General features: G+C 40.8%; 1 protein-coding gene across 1 annotated transcript; it reads left to right on the top strand.

Annotated features, from left to right (window-relative positions):
• Positions 1-7,311: 7,311 nt before the first annotated feature.
• On the top strand, positions 7,312-15,272 carry FZD7 (frizzled class receptor 7). The gene has a single exon (XM_026696764.2). It carries the CDS (start codon positions 11,248-11,250, stop codon positions 12,946-12,948), a length of 1,701 nt encoding a protein of 566 aa, XP_026552549.1. The 5' UTR covers positions 7,312-11,247; the 3' UTR covers positions 12,949-15,272.
• Positions 15,273-19,810: the final 4,538 nt, after the last annotated feature.

The following is a 19,810-nucleotide window of genomic DNA, read 5'->3' as shown; positions in this document are numbered from 1 at the left end:
GAAGAGTGCTAAACCTATAATCAAAAGCAACCCCAACTATAGCTGACTATTGTATATGCTCCCTCTACCCCTAATTGTGTGTTGTTCCTTTTCCTTTATGCAAACCAATCTACCAGCTTGACTTGTGGAATTGTGTGGAATTGTGGTTTTTGTGGCAGCCATTTAGTGATTAGACAGGTTGGTAGCTATTCAATTCTTTTTGAGCCCACCAACAATACTTTCTGACCACCAAACATTTTGATTGGGAAACAGGTCCTCAAAAATGGCTTATAAATGGGTTTGGAAACACAGAACGAAGTGTCCAGAAACTTGAGCCTTTTCTTGACCACTCTCTGCACATTGCAAGTAAGGTTCTGCAATTGGGATTTTCTATACATGTTCTCTGTGTAATTTTCTGGCAATAGAAAGAGGAGAGATATTTTGGATAGGCATGATGCGCAATAAAAGCAAAATTTAAGGCTATGTGCAGAGCAATCAAAACGCAAACTTTTGGATGATCTCTGGCAAGGCTTGAGTAAGAGTTGTGCATCTATTCTTGCTCTTGCTCTGTTTCACCTCTCAGCAGCTTTCAATACTATCAATGGTATTTTTCTGGATTGGCTCTGTGCTGTGCTGGTTTGTCTCCTTTCTTTGGGATTCATATTAATCAGTGCTAATTGGAGCAAGAAATCCTGCCCTCAGCCCCTACTGTTTCTCTCTTCCCTCATATTCAACATTTACATGAAGCTGCTTCATGAGCTCATTCAATATCATGGGGTGAGGTACCATTAGTACACTGATGATAGTCAATTATACATCTCTGCCTCTGGCAAATTTAACAGTCAATGTCTTATCCCGGTGCCTGGAGGTTGCAAGGAACTGGAAAAAGCTTCAGTCAAACCTTGGCATAACTGAGTGGTTCTGGGTTTTGAGGACTGCTGGTTCTATGCCATGTTTGGTGATGAGTGGTAGTGGTTGTAGTGCCCCAAATAGATCTGGTGGTGTGCAACTTGAGGATCCTTCTAGACTCACAACTCCTACTGGAAGAGCAGATGACAGTTGTGGTTAGGAGGGCCTTTGCACAGCTTCAGGTTTTGTGCCAGTTGTGCCTGTTCCTAGATTGGGAGGCTCTGCTCATAGTCACTCATGTCATAGTCACCTCTTGATTAGATTAGATCTCTGCTCTATGAGACGCATTGGTTGCCAGTTTGCCTCCAAGTCCAATTCAAGGTGCTGGTTTTGACCTTTAAAGCCCTTCTGAATTACTTGAGGGACTGTCTCTCCTCATTTCATCTACCTGTTCCCTTTATATAGGGCCAATTGTTGATCTTTCCCCTATTAAGTAGACCTAACTGGAATTCTCTTGCTCAAAAATAAGCATGTTCTTGGAGCTGGCTCTACCAGAAGACAGGCTTAGGTGATCTTAAGAAGCAAAAGATGCTTGATGGAAAGGTGTTGGCTGATAATTAGTGTCCTACACTGCCTTCCCTGCTATCATCTAAAGTATTGTGCATACACAGTGGAGTAAGTTGAAGTAAGGCTCAGTTGCAAATCAGGTTGGAACAGAAGAAGGAAAAAGGGGATTTATGTCATATCATATGGCAAAATGTCTCGGGTTCAGCCAAAATATTATTCCCATGGCACATCCTCCTTGCAAATTGATGACCTTTTCTCATTTGGTAAACTGCCCAGAGTTGCTTCAACAGTGAAATGGGCAGCATATACATTTAATAGATTAAAAATAATTTTCCGACTGTCTTGTTTTTAGCATTTGGAAAGGAGGTGTTACCATCTGTCTTCCTGACAACTGAGGGATCATTATTATGGATTCTGATTGTCCTGTTGCTTATGGTGCCTGTTTCCATTGAACTCTCTCCATGTGACATTTGAATCCCTCAAAGCAGGGTGGCTTTCCTTTTGTTTATCCTGCCTGCCCTTTGGAGAGAGCAAGGCGAGCTTATCTCCTTTCTGCCTATGAAGTTGCCCTGCACCCATTTGCCTTAGCATTCAGACAATGAAGAATGTTTACTCCTTCCTCAAAGGACAATAAGGGTGTGATCTCAAACATTTCACCCATGTGTTCTTGGACCCTGATATGGGAACCAAAAGCTGACATGTTTCCAGCAACCTAGAGGGTATCAAGAGAGTCACAAATATTTGCTTTGACTTTTTAATGTCACCTTGCATGAAGGACGTATTGGTCAAGATATCAGAGTAAGGTTTAGCTAAATGTAAACCAATTGCAGTGGCATTTCAGATAAATCTGGGGAGGGAGAAAGGTTTCCAGCTTAAGTACGACTAATAAAGACTGATTAATACTGAATGCAGCAATTGTCTGCAAGACTTTGTATGGAAGAAAAACATGGAAATAAAAAAGTCTTTGTAATTTTAAAAACCACTCATGACTGGAAATCCTGAGGAAGATAATCCAAAATCATCACCTCAGGGTCTGCAGAGTTTCTATTGGATCATAGCTTTCTTCCCCTAATGAAAGATACTTGATTTAAATAGGATTAAGAGCTACATATACAGAAACCTATAATTTTAAAGTTTACATACAGGAGATAACAGTATTCCACTTTACAAGATCAAAGCCTAATACATGTTTAGTACCATTCAGGATTGTGGAATGCTAAAAAAAACCCTATTTAAATATTTTTAGAAGTATGTCCTATCTTTCTTTTCATATTGTTCAACATAGGGGACATGTTTTATGTTCACAACCCAAGTTAAGTTAAGCTAAGAACCAGGGAATGGTTCAGATCTTTCATTCAATCCTAGTGTTGGCCAACTCACTATTCCGTTTTTGGTAAAAGTAGATTTCATCTAACCATCTTGTAAAATCAGAATGCTGTGTTCAATGAAATTTTAAATGGTCCAGTTTAAAACAAAAAAAAGGCAATTTTAAATGCAATGAACTATTTTCCTCACCTATTGCTTCCACCATGTACCTCCTACTAGGGCCTATATAACGTTTTTATTTATTATTTTGGTGCTTTCAAATCATTACTGACTTTTGGTGATTACCTGGACTAATCTCTGCTTTTTCCTGGCAAGGTTTTTCAAAAAAGCTTTGCCCTTGTCTTCTTACTTGGGCTGAGAGAGAGTATGGCACAAGGGTGCCCTGCTGGCTTCATTCCTAAGGCAGAACTCAGTCTTCTGGTTTCTAGTGTCTTAGCTACTACACCAAACTGGCTCTCATATCATTCTATTACCAAATTTAAATTAAATTAAAATTAAATTAAAAGAGCAACTTGGTGCAGCTGAAGAGCTATGCTGTTGAAGAAAAATAACATTTGTGCATGCTGCTACACAGGCATGCAGGTATGCAGGGGCACATTTGAAATATTCCCAGCATTTAGGGTGGGGTGGGGTGGGGGAATAGAAAGAAGAAATCACTGAAGAAAAAAAGTAAAAGCAGCTGGCCAAAAATATGGTATAAAGGATGTAGATGTTCAGGCTGTAGAAGGCAACAGAAACAAAATGGGAGAAGGTGGTACCAAAAGTGAAGTCCAATAATAACAAATAGAAAATATTAACAAATAGAATATTAACAATATTAACAAATAGGAAAAAAAATGAATTGTAAGATATGTGATGCCCATCCAGTGTGTCAGACTACACAACAATGTTCCCTGCCAGTTATTGCAAATACCAGTTTGGGGAAAAACCTTTTACCCTTTAAAAAAAATAAAGCTGTAAATCCTTCTTTTAAGGTTTTCATTCTCCAGATCTGAATTTAAATTAGTCTTCCAAAGTTCCTAATTGCAATAAGGATTAGCATTTCTTTAATTCTAGTAATAAAAACAACTGAAGAATTTCCCTAATGAAACTGCTCCAGCATCCTGATCATATTTTTTATCATTATGTCATATATGTTCTAAATATGCGTTGTTTTTAGAAATGATTTATTTATTTTATACAGAAACTATTATTTTACAAATGCAACAAATTAAGACATCTGAAACATTTTTTTTTCAAATTCCACAGTAGATGAGTTGAATACAAGAAGTTTTAAATTCAAATCTCACTGTAGCCATGGTCTTACCAGATAACTTTCATCAAGTCAGTGTTATCTCAGCTTCACATATTCACATGGGGTTTTTACTTCAATCACTTTACAGAGTTGTTGTAAGATATTACTGGTTCTATTTATTGATTTAAAGTATTTTATGCAATCCAAGTGGTATACAAAAGGAATACACAATACATTTAATATATCATATCATTTTTATTTTATTATTAAATATAGCCCCCAATTTGATACTTATATAAACACTCAAGGTACTTAAAAGAATAAATCCAGTAATTAAAATAAGTTAGTCAAATCAACCCAACATATATCAGAATTAAAACCAGTATCATTAAGATTGGGTCTAATTTAAAAGAGTGGCAAAACTGATGTGACTTTATTATTTTTGTCCCTTAAATACTAGGAAAGTGCAGACCACACACATTTTCTGGAGGAGAATATTCCTTCAGCTGATGAAAGAGTAGTAGGACGGCTGACTTCACCTGGGAGATAAGACATAAGACATAAGAATTTATTTGTCATTACACTCGCAAGCGGGTGCAACGAAATGAGGTGCTCTTCCACAAGTAAAACTGGACAACACCATTGAAAGAAAAATAAAATTAAACACAACAGACCATACAATAATCTCTATACAATTTAAAAATGTAAATACCCCATTACTCTCAGCCATTAAATTCCACAAAAATCTTATGACCCTGCATTCAAACTCAAAACTGCACTTGGATAAAAACTGTTCTTAAATCTAGTCGTCCTTGTTCTTAATACCCTGAATCTTCTTCTCGATGGTAATAGTTCAAAGAGCTGATGTCCCGGATGAGAGGAGTCATTCAATATATTAAATATCTTCCTCTTACATCTATTCCTATACCGTTCTTCCAAAGAGGGGAGTGAGCAGCCAATGATGTTTTGGGCCATCTTAATCACCCTCTGAATTGCCTTTTCTCTGCCACTGTGCAGCTCGAGAACCATACACAGAGACAGTAGGATAATATACTCTCAATTGAACTCCGATAGAAGGTAGTCAGTAGACTCTCAGCCAGTTGTTGTTTCCTAAGAATCCTTAGTAAATACAACCGTTGTTGTGCCTTCTTAATTAAAGCAGCGGTGTTTGCACTCCAGGTCAGGTCATTTGTAATGATGGTCCCGAGATACTTACATTCAACCACCTGTTCCACACGAACTCCCTCTATATACAGTGGCTGAATGTCTGCTCTTTTTTCCTATAGTCCACTATAACCTCCTTGGTCTTCTTAATGTTAAATAGAAGATTATTATTTTTGCACCAGTGGGATAGCTGTAATACCTCATCCCGATATGCAGACTCATCATCCCCAGAAATAAGTCCTACAAGCGTAGTATCGTCTGCAAATTTTATTATCTTATTGTTGGGATGTTTATTTGTGCAATCAGATGAATAAATGGAGAACAGTAGTGGACTAAGGACACAACCTTGCGGAGTGCCAATGCTAAGTGTCTTGACAGTAGAAATATAATCATTCAGTTTAACTCTTTGTGGACGATTTGTTAAAAAATCCAATATCCATAGACAAATAGAATCTGGAAAATCTAGATCTTTGAGCTTGGCTATTAATCTGTGCAGTATGATGGTATTGAAAGCAGAACTAAAATCTGCGAACAACATTCTTACATAATTCCCCGGTGTTTCCAAATGGGATAAGGCCATGTGAAGCACAGTAATAATTGCATCCTCGGTTGATCTATTTTCTTTGTAAGCAAACTGAAGCCCATCAAAGGAATCAGGAAGGCAGGAGATAATATAATTTCGAACTAGCTTCTCAAATCAACCTTTGGTCTTAAAAATTCACCCGGTCATCTGTTGTGGTGATGTGTAGAGTTTCCTGCTTAAGCAGGGGGTTGGACTAGAAGACCCCCAAGATCCCTTCCAACTCTGTTATTCTATTCTATTCTATTCTATTCTATTCTATTCTATTCTATTCTATTCTATTCTATTCTATTCTATTTTCTATTCTATTCTATGTCTCAGCCCAATCTACTTCACCTACTGTGTTTCTCATAAAATAAGGCCAGGCCTTTTTTTTTTTTTTTTTTGAGCCCCGAAAAACCGGCTAGGACATCTTTTCGGGGGTGAATTAATTTCTTTTCCCCCTCTCGCGCACCAGCGCCGTCTCCAACAAAAAAGCATCTGAGTCGCTCCCGCTTTCCCCCTGTCCCCATAACAACAGGAAAAAAAAGATTTTGAGGTACCTGGGAGCGCCACGCGCTGCATTTTGGTTTAATCCTGAGTGGCTGGGTGAGCGTGAGAAGAACCGAGAGAGCGTCTCTGCTGCTGCTACCCTTGGTGCTCCATCCTCGGGCTCTACAAGTTTGCAAAAGTCCCGGTGCGCAGCCCATTCCTGCATTCCAAGTGCCCAGGCCGAGCTGCAGCTGTCCCTCTCTCACCAGCGCTGTCTCCAATAAAAGCGGCAGCAGCGGCAGTAACCGTGGAAGTTACGGAGGTGGCTCCCCCACCCGAGAAGCAGCTAAAATGCTTCCAGGGTTCCCGCCACTGCTGCTGCTGTTATTGGAGACGGTGCTGGCGAGAGAGGGACAGCTGCAGCTCAGCCTGAGTGCTTGGAATGCAGGAACGGGCTGCGCACCGGGACTGTTGCAAACTTGCAGAGCCCAAGGCTGGAGCACCAAGGGTAGCAGCAGCAGAGACGCTCGCTCGGTTCTTCTCACGCCCACCCAGCCACTCGGGATTAAACCAAAACGCAGCACGTGGTGCTCCCAGGTACCTCAAAATGTTTTTTTTCCCTGTTATTATGGGGATGGGGGGAAAAGCGGGAGCGACTCAGACGCTGTTGTTGGAGACAGCGCTGGCAAGAGAGGCGCCAGCACCAGTGGGAACTCTGGAAGCTACGGAGGCCTGAGAAGCGGCTGAAATGCTGCTGGACATCCATGCCGACACCGCCCACCTGCTGACCTGGATAAGGGAGGAGTAAGGAAGCCCTCCGTGCTCCACCATGGTCTTAGGAGTGGCTGATGGTGAGGCGTAGCTGCCCGCGGAGCACTCCTAATGGCAAGTCCCCCCCGCCTTCCCCTCCCCCAATTTCGCATGTTTTAAACTAGGCCTAAATTTGGGGGGGACGGGTTTAATTTCATTTTATGCCTAGAAAACATGCTGGGTCTTCCTATTGGAGGGGGCGTATTGTTGGAGAAACACGGTAATTACTGCTGGGGGGAAACTGAAGATTCCCATATAAATCACCTTAAATTTCTGGAGAAAAATGGGATATAGATATGATAAATACAGAGTGTAAATGGCATGTGAATTTAATGAGCATTTATTGGAGTGCACCTAATTAAAATAAGCAGAATGTTCCAAAACAACAGTTCTGTGGCACCCTAAAACTGCCAATTATTTTTATGACCTAAACTGTCATGGATTACAGTCCACTTCATTAGAGGCTAATCAACAAAAGCATATGCTGTAATTAATTTAGTTAGTCTTTCAGGTTCTGCTGGTTTTGCTGCAACAGATTAACATGGCTATTCTTGTGCAGGATATTCAAATCAAACCAGACATTTTCTAACAATTAATGAACTAAATGAAAACTTTATCTGATTGTAGCATTATTGAACTTTTAAGAAAACAAAAAAAGATCAAGGGTTCCTTTAAAAGCAAAAATTAAATATTAGAAGTACTGTAAGAAGTTAGCACCTACCCCTCTCCTAGAAAAATGAAATATCCTAGGAAATATTAAAAAGGCAGAATATTTCCCCTAAGAAGAGTAGAAACTCAGAAGCAGAAACTCACCTCAGAAGCAAAAGCTTACTTCCACCATTGCTAATGGACCATTACTCTGGCCTAGGCCAGTCTATTTTACATAACAAAGATCTCCAGGTAGAGCTATAATAGCCCTTTCATTACATCCAGCAAGGCTCAACCAAACGTGGGACTCAGGACAGCCTACAGAGTTGCTCCTGCATGGTCCCATGGGAGTCTGACAACCATTCAGAATACAAGCACAAATTCAAATCCCAACAGAGGTTATAAAACCCTTTCCCTTCAGCATCTCAGCCTTTTTCCCTTTTCCTTCACCCAACATCTTGAAGCATGTGATCGCCCTTTTCACCTAGGAGCTCCAAGGCATGTGATCCTGTCCACCATTAAACCATCTTTCCGAGCAGTCACCATGTTTCCAGTGTCTTTCTTCCCCACTTGGAACTGAACCCAGAAAGATAATTCTTCCAATAGTACTTAAATATTTTAGGAGAAATATAAATCTATGATAAAGATAGGCATTCTATATAGACAATTGAATATGGATGACAAACACTCTCGATCCTATTTAAGCTAAAACAAATACTACCACAGATTTAGTAATGTTAAACACAATGGTTCCTACTGAAGAGCTTACTTTTGATATGTTACTAGTGTAACCCTTCTAAAAAAGTTTTATATGACTAAGCTATATATGGTTACAAAATGTTTTTAACCACAAAGCTTTAGCATTTTGCAATTACAAGTAAAAAACAACTGCTTTCTTTCCAGAATCAAACTAAAAGCAAGTCAAATCCTGCCATTAAAATATATATTGCAACATGACAGCTGATTACATGAGAAAAATAGAATTGTGTAGGTGTAAGACTACAATTCTTTGTATAAGTCTTATTACTTTTAAGTGAGAATATCTTTCATAAGTGCTTTCAAACATGGAGGAGGAGGAGGAGGAGGAGGAGGAGAGGGAGGAGGAGTTATTTAATGAGGACAACAATAGATGAAGACTTTAATGAAAAGAACAGATTGTATCTGATTGTAAGAAGACTGAGCATACAGAATTTTTGATAAATAAAGTGGCCTCTTGATTCACTGGAATCTTTAAAAAAGCACTAGTTATTGGTAACAAGAAAATGTCAGAATCACAATAATGAAAAAGTAGCTGAGAACCAAAAGACTCTATGGGGATTCCAAATATAAACTGATAAACATTTAAGCCCATCATAAGCTAGACATGCCTTGAGTTTGATACCCCTGGTAGAGGGTTATCTGCCTGAGCAGGAGGTTGGACTAGAAGATCTCCAAGATCCCTTCCAATTGTGTTACCTCTCTATTCTATTCTATTCTATTCTATTCTATTCTATTCTATTCTATTCTATTCTATTCTATTCTATTAAAACGTACATGTGATTGGGAAGCTAAAGCTGCAAACCCAAATCCTTGTGCTGGGACATTAATCTCTGGGTTATGTTCACGAGGCTATTTGCTCACATTTACACTGCATATTCGACCAAGCTTCATGAAGGTAGTTCTTAATCAAGTCTATCTTTCAAGTAATTTCCACCTCCAGATCCCCAGCAGGTTTAAATTATGACAAGCAAAAGTATTCAATAATCTTTACTATAAGCAAAGGAAAAATTCAACATAAATGCATTTTAATAGATGTTTAAATGCATTTTAATAAATGTTTCTAATTCAAGCTGCATTCCTCCAACCATTTCCTTAATTTTTTGGTGTCCTGCTAAAGAAATTGAGAGCAAGCATATACCAGTTTGATTTGTGAATTTGGATTTACATATTTCCTGCTGTACGGAAGGTATTTAACCAAAGTCTTGTACACATAACTGGGGGGTGAGGTTTTTATGATGAAACATGTATTCAATCTTATGAGTTTTGCACCATTTAAAAAAGGATATATTCTCAAAAGTAAGCAACTGGGGATTTAAAGCACTAGTATAGAAAACATTTTAAAAGCCTCAAGTCTATTTCTTTTGTAACCTATGTGGTTTCAGGTTTATCTTCCACAACCCCAATTACTGCTTTCACATTTTCAAAATATTTGCTGTTATTCTGAATGCCGGCTCTTAAGTATTTATGATGGAGGGGAATCTTATTCAATTAGTTGAGGTAAAAGAACTCTATAAAATTCAGTGAATAAAGATATTTTTTTCAGGCCATCATGCATGTGAATTTCGGGCTTTCAAAAAGTTATTTTAGGAGGGCCGTAGTTGTTGTATATGCGGAAAATCCCTTTATAAAAAGAAGAAAAAGTTAATTTCGAGCACAGTTGTATGCGATCCAGGCATTCAGCTATGTCCTGATTTCTCTCGCTCTCACTCTCTCGGCGTCTTCTTTTTAAAAAACCAGATTCTTTCTGATTTTTGCCTACCAGAGATTAACACCGTTCTTTTTTTCCACTATCCGCGCGAATAAGCGTCCCTCTCTTCCATTCAAAAGTCTGAAACTTTCTTTCAACTTTTCTGCAGAAGAATCCACCATTACAGAATCCATGCCTTTTAGAGGCTTTTATCTTTCTGTCCAACCCTCAACCGAGGTACGGAAGCAACAGAATATTCCATTGGTAGAAGCTTCAGTTCTATGGTCCGCCCGCTGTTCGGTTGTGAATGGGGCGAAGGGGTGGAGTTCCATGGAATACAGACTTACACATACACGAATATATATATATTCAAAGTGCAGGGACGTCTTTTTTCCCGTTTTGTTTTTTGTTTTGTTTTTGCTTTTAGGGTGGATGTTGCTTTTTCCAACGGCAGCTAGTCTCTCCTGTTGCTGCTGGAGAGAGAGACTTTATCTTCCATGCGTAAGGGCGCCGACGGGATATCGGACTACTCATGTTTCTTTTTAAAGGATTAGCCCCATTGCTGGTAAAGGAGATAATTGAGTGATTGGATTTTTTTACCCTCCCCCTCCCCCAAAAACAAAGACTCCACACCGAACTCGTCGATTAAGGCACGCCTGAAACGAAGAAGTAAGAGTAAGCCAACTTCTTGAATTCACGAACTTTGGAGGGGTTGAACAGCCAGCTGGGAAGTGAAGCCAGTTCCTGCGGTCGAAGTTGTGAAGGATCCTCCCACCCCCCGCTCCTCCGTCCCAAGATTGCTTCGCGGCCGACCGAAGAAAGAACACGACGCGGTTGGGCGCCGTCAAGCTCTCTCTGTCTTCGGTGGAAGAGAATACACCGGAGTAGCGTTTCGCCTTGCAACCCTAGCAAAGAATTACCATCCAGCCCTTGGCGAGCGATTAACGAGAGAGCCGGTTTGGCGAGCGATCCGCCTCTTTCACCTCCTCCACCCGAGAGCAGACTGCGGGAAGAGCGAAGCCAGCCTTGTGCCGCCGCTGGCCCTCTCGGGGGTCTGGGCTGGGCGCCGCCGATGCTTTGAGACTCAAGTGCCTGTGGGCTGTGAAGACCCGCTTCCCGCCGCTTGCTGCCAGCCCGCCGCGCTTGTTCTTTTCCTTGCCGCTGCCTCGGATCATGGATCGAGGACCGAGAGCAACGAGGCCTGCTTCCTCGGGCCTGGTCGTCTTCCTGGGCGTCCTATGCGGGATTCCCTGGGGCTCTGGCGCCCAATCTTACCATGGGGAGAAAGGGATTTCTGTCCCGGACCACGGCTTCTGTCAGCCCATTTCGATTCCTCTCTGCACGGACATCGCCTATAACCAGACCATCCTGCCCAACCTCCTGGGGCACACCAACCAAGAAGACGCCGGGTTGGAAGTCCATCAGTTCTACCCGCTGGTGAAAGTGCAGTGCTCGCCGGAGCTGCGCTTCTTCCTTTGCTCCATGTACGCGCCCGTCTGCACCGTCTTGGAACAGGCCATCCCGCCCTGCCGATCCCTGTGCGAGCGGGCTCGCCAGGGCTGCGAGGCCCTGATGAACAAGTTTGGCTTCCAGTGGCCCGAGCGGCTCCGCTGCGAAAACTTCCCCATGCACGGCGCAGGTGAGATCTGCGTGGGGCAGAATACTTCGGACACTTCGGGAGCGGGAGGAGGGCCCCCCGAAAGTGCCACCGCCTATCCCACCCCGTATCTGCCCCATCCCACAGCTCACCCCCTGCGCCCCACCAATTCTGGCTTCTCCTGCCCACGGCAGCTCAAAGTACCCCCCTACCTGGGCTACCGCTTTTTGGGTGAGAGGGACTGTGGTGCCCCTTGTGAACCAGAACGCCCCAATGGGCTGATGTACTTCAAGGAGGCTGAGGTTCGCTTTGCCCGTCTACTGGTAGGCATCTGGTCAATCCTATGTTGTGCCTCCACCCTCTTCACTGTCCTGACCTATCTGGTGGACATGAGACGCTTCAGCTACCCTGAGCGACCCATCATCTTCCTCTCAGGCTGCTATTTCATGGTGGCAGTGGCCTATGTGGCTGGCTTCCTGCTGGAAGACAAAGTGGTGTGTGTGGAAGGTTTCTCAGAAGATGGCTACCGCACTGTGGTGCAGGGCACCAAGAAAGAAGGGTGCACCATCCTTTTCATGATCCTCTACTTCTTTGGCATGGCCAGTTCCATCTGGTGGGTGATCCTCTCCCTCACCTGGTTCCTTGCTGCTGGCATGAAGTGGGGCCATGAGGCCATTGAGGCCAATTCCCAGTACTTTCACCTGGCTGCCTGGGCCGTGCCTGCCATCAAGACCATCACCATCTTAGCCATGGGACAGGTGGATGGGGACGTGCTCAGTGGAGTCTGTTATGTGGGCATCTACAGTGTAGATGCATTGCGGGGCTTTGTCTTGGCCCCACTCTTTGTCTACCTCTTCATTGGCACCTCCTTCCTGCTGGCTGGCTTTGTGTCCCTCTTCCGTATACGGACCATCATGAAACATGATGGCACCAAAACCGAAAAGTTGGAGAAGCTCATGGTGAGGATTGGCATTTTTAGTGTCCTCTACACAGTGCCTGCCACTATTGTGTTGGCTTGCTACTTCTATGAGCAGGCCTTCCGGGACATGTGGGAGAAAACCTGGCTCCTGCAGAGCTGCAAAAGCTATGCCATTGCTTGCCCCACCAATGTTGCCCCAATGAGCCCCGACTTCACTGTCTTTTTGATCAAGTATCTCATGACCATGATTGTGGGTATCACAACTGGCTTCTGGATTTGGACTGGCAAAACACTCCAATCTTGGAGGCGCTTTTACCACAGACTCAGCACTGGAAGCAAAGGAGAGACTGCTGTATGAGGGTCCCTTGGCTTCTTCTCCCCTTGCATTGCAAGGAACAAGGGCTTGGACCATTATTCCTTCAGACTGACTACCTTTGCTTCTCACCAAGAGACCCTCCATCTCTAGACTGTGCTTCAGAATAAATATCTTATTCTCTGAGAATTTGCTTATTCCCTCATCATGGCCTTCTCACTTTCCAAATGGTTCTGCAGTATCTGTTTAGAGTATGTGGCATAGTGCCAAGAATGGAAGTTTGGGACAAAAAGAGCAAAAAAAACAAGCTACTTTTTTACTGCATGACAGGGTGCCAAATCAGACCCCTCCCCCAAATCAGCATCTTAGTTTACAGTCTTTCTAAAGTTACCCAGGAAGCTTTGAGAAGGGAGAAAGTGTGTGTTTGTGTATGCACACACGTGTTCATGTTCACTCCTTTTAAAAAAGGAAATTGCCAAATAAGTCTTAATGGGGGTTCCTCCATATTGTAGCAGTGCAGTCCACTGCAAACTTACTTGGAAGTTTAAACTCCACCGGATTCAATGGGACCGACTCCTAAGTAAAGGCATAATGGTTTCCAGCTATGCAAACTTGCCTTGGGAGCAAGTTACCTCACACTTAGTTGAGCTTAACTTCTGAATCCGCAGTGCACGGGTTTGGTCAGGCTGTAAGGAAAATTCTGCATTCCAGTTTTCAAAGTTTTCTTCCTGGCTGATTTGGGTTTTGGCAAAAGAGTCTTGCTGAGATTTTAGGGAGGAGCAAGGGGGGGAGGAGGAAAGAAAAGGGTCTGAAAAAGAAGTGACATGTTGATTTTTGATAGAATGGCTTTAACTCTCTTGTCTTTTGTTAGAGGAGACAAAAGAGAAACAAAAGTGGGTTTCTCTGCAGCAAACCATAAGCAGGGGTTTGGTTTTTATGGCGAAACTAACAAAGAATTTGTTGAGGTTCAGCTAGAGCTGTGAGTAATGCAGCTCTTTATTTTCTTTTTATGAACACAAGGGAAAGGGTTTTCAGGAAACCCTGTGTAACGGGAGAAAAGCTGAGGTTGTCTCTCCCCCCCCCCCCACCTTTTATTTAGAACAACAAAACAGCCAATAATCAAACAAGCCTTTTAAAGTATCTATGAGGTTTTATATTCACAAGGTTAAGAGTTGGTTTCCCTGGCTGATCATGTGTATCGTTCTTTGATTTATAAATGGGGCCGAGGGAAAACCTAGAATCTGAGAAAGAGGAGGAAAAGATATTTTGCAGTCCTGGTCAAATCAGGGAGGCCCCCCAGTGCTCCCCTCAATATGCTCTTAGATTCCCTTGAAACCAATAGATTCTTAATTGTGGCCTTCATTGGGAATCAGTTTCTTGCAGATATTTACATGGACTTGAAGTACTACTACTTCAGGGAGTTTATTCATTAGTGGGGGCATTTAGGAATACAGCCTTAATTCTACAACAAAAGATTACCTTGATTAAGGCTATGTTGATGTACCTGGGAAAGACCCCATTCTATCCTGCATCCAGTTTAGATTCAAGGATTTAGACTCCCCTGGTTGCACACAATCACTCTGTTGAAAGTGCTACAGTCTTAGGAACTCCTGTCTAGAAAAGGTCCTGTGGAATTCAGTAGAATCTGATTCCTGATAAGGATAGGTTTTTTTCAGCTTAAGGAAATGCTGGAATTGATGTGTCTTATTCATAAACTGTGTTTTCTTTCAAGATTCCCTGCATTCCTTTCTTGAATGATCAGCATATTAAATATGTCTGAAGTTAAAGTTTTACATCATTATATGTATCATTTCACCAAAGAGTCCACTGATGGAAATAAATTGATTTCAGAAGAAGCCTTTCTGAAATGCTACATTTCACTAGCTAGCTTTCTGGAAACATAAGGGGGTTCTATTTAATTTTATCCAATAGATTAATTGGAGAACTGGGGGCTTTTAACAAGCCATACTTGGATTTCCCCTTCCTTCTCCAGAATGCACCAATATCTTTTTTAATGAATGGATACCTTTACAAAATATTACCACTATTAAAAAATGAAGAATTGAAAAGGAAGGGAGAAAAGAATGTCTAGTATAGTACTGGGGAATAAAGAGGAAGAAAAATGTTCCACTGATTCATTTGTAATATCTGATTTTCCTGTTTCTGATACTTTGGTTTCTTTGGGAATTTTTAAAATGAGCATAAGACAAGCTAAAAATGCATAATGTACATTTTGTAAATCTGACATTTCGTAAGAAAATATATATGTATTTATGTTTTTACTTAACTTTTTTGTTTTCAAAATTTCTCTGTAAGGCGCATTTATTGTATATGTACAAGATACAAAAATAAATGGATTTTTAATATAATTTGTGAAAAGTTGTATTATAATTCGATATTTTCCCCTGCACTTCATTAAACATGTTAAAACTTTATTGCGCTGAAGAAAAAAAGTTTTTATTTGAGAGCTGTTCCTAGGCATATTTATTTTAAATAAATATTATGGGTCTTTTAAATGAATATGTCTAAGACTGGGCAGTGCAACGCAGCATGTTCAGACTTGACTACAAGTATTTACTTGAAGGGATTCCAACCAATTTCCAAGATGGCCTCCTGTTGTGATCTGGTATGTTAGGCAGCTTGTCCAGTGGCATGAGGTTATGGGAATTGAACACACCTGGAAGATTCCAGGTCCTAAACAGCTGGATTACAATATATTTGTCTTAGGCAATAGTTGTTACTGCAAAGTAAAAATAACTCTTATGAAATCGATAAGGATTGTCTTCAAAGCTAATGTTTCTGGATTTCTAGTGGCTCTTCTGGTATTGATTTAGTATCTTTGCTGTCCTATCTAAGAAAAGTGCAAAGTCCTATCTTAAACAGTCTCCTGTTCCCAAAGCAGCCAATTGAATGCCTCTCAGAAGCCCAGAGGGTAGTAAGGAGCATAAAAGGCTTTTCTTATTTGTGGTTTGTTCCCAGCAACTGATAGTCAAAAGCATTCCACTCGCTCACATTAGGGATAATGTAGAGCCATTGTGATTAGTAGCCACTATTCATAGCTTTTCTGATCTCAAAAAACACAAGATGTCCTATCTGAGCCCATCCTCCTCAAAACAGGCCAGGCCACAAGATAGTAGACAGAAAGAAGATTTCAGTGTTGGAAGTTAGGACTTTAAACATCTCCCAAGGCGACCAGGATGAGAGAGGAAGTATATATTCAGGATTTGGAAAGACCCAAATCTTTAGACATTGCTTAGTTGGCCTTCCTAACACAATTAATGATCTTACAGCACAGATAAAAGTCTCCTCCCCTTTCTAGGCAACTTTCAGAGAAGGTTGCTGAACTGAAAAAGGAAGCCTCAGCTCTTTGCTATCTATCTTTCATCACTTCTTCCATGCTTTGTTCTCTTTTCTTTAAGGAAGTTACTGATGTGTTGAAACCTATTTTCCATTATAAAGAAGACATGAGTGCTTGCCTTTTAGGTAGTCCATTTTTTTTCAGAGAGGTCCTGTTTCAGCTTACAGTTGAGGATAGCAGAAAATAAGACTTGATTTTGCCCCTGCAGAGGCCCATGTATATGTGAAATACACAGCATGGTTTCTTCAGTTATTGGGATTTTCTATCACACAATAAAACAATTGCACTTGTAATCAATCCGAGAGACTTCCCAACTGGATGATAGATGGGCTTTCTATCCTCTTCATGGTTATTCATTATTTATCCCGATAGAAAAAAATATATGTAGCTCAGGGTCAAACTATGGAGACCTTGGTACTATCTTGGTTGTTTGCTTGCAAACGGTTCATTACCTGAAAAGGTAATATCAGTGCTTGTGAATGTGTGGTTTGCTCCCTCTTTATATACTCCCTGTGTTGGGCGGTGTGGTTTTCTCCTTGGAAAAAATGTTCCAGGAGTCAAGGCTGACTTGAAGACACAAAACTAACAAAAACAATTTAAATATAATATTACTTATCTTTATTTCTTTGATTTTATCCCACCTTTATTACTTTATTAGTAACATAAGGCAGCAAGCATATATAATGTTTCTTCTACTTCTTATTTTCCCATAACAACTCTGTGAGAAGGATTGGCCTGAAAGAGATCTTCTGCAGACATCCTGAGTTTTTATATACAGGGAATCCATTACAAAGCACATTCTGGAGACAGTGACATGTTACTATTGTGGCCACATAACATGATACCATGTTTGGCAAACGAAGTGGGAATGTTGGAGCATTTCATAAATGTACCATAACATAAGCTTGCATTAGGTAAAATGGACTCGGGTCCATGAAGACTGGTGCAATCATAAATATGTCAGCCTTTTGTAATAAATCAGAAAGCACTTTTTTCAACTAACAAATGTTAATAAAAGGCATGTGTAAGACACCTTCACAGTCTTTGTCCCTCAGAATGCCTGAAGCACGCACACCTAGCAAAAAACTTTTTGAGACTGACACACACACACTCTTCCCCCACTCTTCTCTTATATGATTTATATGGCTCTTATTGGAAGGAATGCAGAATGTAGATGATGGCGTCATTCTAACAATGTAGTGCTGTGGGTGGAACTCATACCCACAAGGTTTCCCTTCAGACAAGGTTGTGAATCATTCCCAGCAAGAGAAGAGCCTGTTTATCAAGCAACAGAATCAGCTTAAGAAACCACAATTGGATGAGGGTGTTCTTAGAGTTACAAATGAGGGTGGGGGGATGGTTTTCAAAGGGTCTGTAAAGGTGGAAGAACATTGAATAAGAGGGTGGGAAAGAGAAGGAACAGCATTAGAGAATCAGGCCAGAAATATTAACAAGGGAGATCAGAGCAGCAAAAAGAAGCTACTCTGAAAAGTTAAGGAATCAGTCCTCAACAAATGAACCAGCAAACATGTGGAAAACTCTTTAAAATATCACCGGTTACAGCAAACCTCCTTCCCATGCTAAAGGAAATCAACAACTGGCAGATGACCTGAATGTGTTTTACTGCAGGTTTGAAAGGAAACTACAGCCACCTATCTCTACAACCCCCATCTCAAACACACCAACAACAGCCAAGCCTCCTACAACCAACACCAATCCATTGGGTTCACAATCTCTGGTGATCACAGGAAAAGAAGTGAAAGATCTATTTCTTAGGCAAAAGCCAGGAAAAGCATCAGGGCCAGACAAGATAACTCCTTCTTGCTTAAAAGTCTGTGCTGACCAATTGGCCCCCATCTTCACCCGAATCTTCAATAGATCACTAGAGATGTGCTATGTTCCTTCTTGCTTCAAACACTCTACTATCATCCCAGTGCCAAAGAAGCCTTTCATCAAGGAACTGAATGACTACAGACCAGTTGCTCTAACATCTGTAGTTATGAAAATCTTTGAAAGGCTTGTGCTGTCCCACCTGAAAACTGTTGGATCCCATGCAGTTTGCATACCAAGCAAATAAATCAACAGATGATGCTGTTAATATGGCTCTGCACTACATCCTACAACACCTTGAATCTCCAAATACCTACGTGAGGGTCCTCTTTGTAGACTTCAGTTCAGCATTCAATACCATCATTCCAGACACTCTTCTAAGTAAATTAAACCAACTAGTGGTACCTGAACACACTTGTAAGTGGATCATAAGCTTCCTAACAGACAGGAAGCAGCAGGTGAAGCTAGGCAGAATCACACCTGATACCTGTGCAATTGGAACAATTGGAAAATGGCAGTGGTGGAAGCATGGTCAAAGCTGTTATCCCTGATTAGATTTAGGCACATAGTGCTTGGGTTTGTACATTCACAATGCTGTTCAGCTGATTTTGGCTTATAGATTGTGTGAGCCCAGTCTTTATATAAACCATATTTTATTGTTGTATATTATATGTGAATCCAGCCATTGAGACTTGTACAACAAACCGTGAGTAGAACAATTGTGGGCTTAGTGTATATATAATCCAAAGCATTACTTTGATCCATATACTATAGATTGAACCTCTAGATTCAACTGCTAATGAATTCTACCACAAACCAATAGGAACCATTTGCTGGTTTTTGAGAACAAAAAATGTAAATATAAGCTAAGCCATCATCTTCAGCGTCTCTGCAGAGTTCAAAGATTTCTCTTTTGTTTAGAAAAGATTTACCATGAGAGTGCAGACTTAACACGTATTTTTGCTCTGAAGTCATATTCAAATCTGCTCAAATGAGGTAAAAAACTTGAAACTTGTGACACAACACAATAATAACAATAAATATAATAAAACTGTCCAGGGAAAATGTCCATATTTTTTGAAGTTTATGCCACCCACACTTCTTCAGACATCTTATTCTTGGTATTTTTTCTTTTTTTTTTCTGTACACATCAAAGCGTATTCTTGCCAAAAATCATATTTTTGTTTTTAATAGAGTGTCTGTACTGGAGACAGTCAAATTGAATAGCTTCCCAAATATTTATCTAAACTATGAACTAGATCGGGTGTCTTCCATGGCTTAGATCCAAGAATATCTTGCATACACCTTTCTCCCCCATCTATATACCTAGCATTTTCCAACATTCCAATGTAAGTAAAAATCAACAATGTATAACAAAAGCAAAGAATTAAAATCCCCCTTAGTCACTGCAACTGGTTGCCAATTAAGCACTGGAGCTAATAAGCATTGTTTGTCTACATCTTGCTATGTTTTAAGAGAAATGTATAAGCATACAGCTTGCTTTAGGTCATTTTCCCATTTTCACAAAAAATAATCTCTCTGGGGGAAAAAAGAAGGCAGTAAGCTGTGGGTATGTGTGAGAGTGTAAAATACTATTTTTAAAAGGAAAAATATGTGTATGCATGCAAGCACACCAGAAGTTCAAAGCTAGCTTTGATTCTTTGAAGCAACTGTCAGAACTCATGAAGACAGAATCTTTTAATGTAATCTATGATGAAA

Source organism: Pseudonaja textilis, chromosome 1, assembly GCF_049901715.1.
Source record: "Pseudonaja textilis isolate UNSWEBS1 chromosome 1, rPseTex1.2, whole genome shotgun sequence".
NCBI classification, from domain to species: Eukaryota; Metazoa; Chordata; class Lepidosauria; order Squamata; family Elapidae; genus Pseudonaja; species Pseudonaja textilis.
This window is presented reverse-complemented; position numbering and strand designations above follow the sequence as displayed.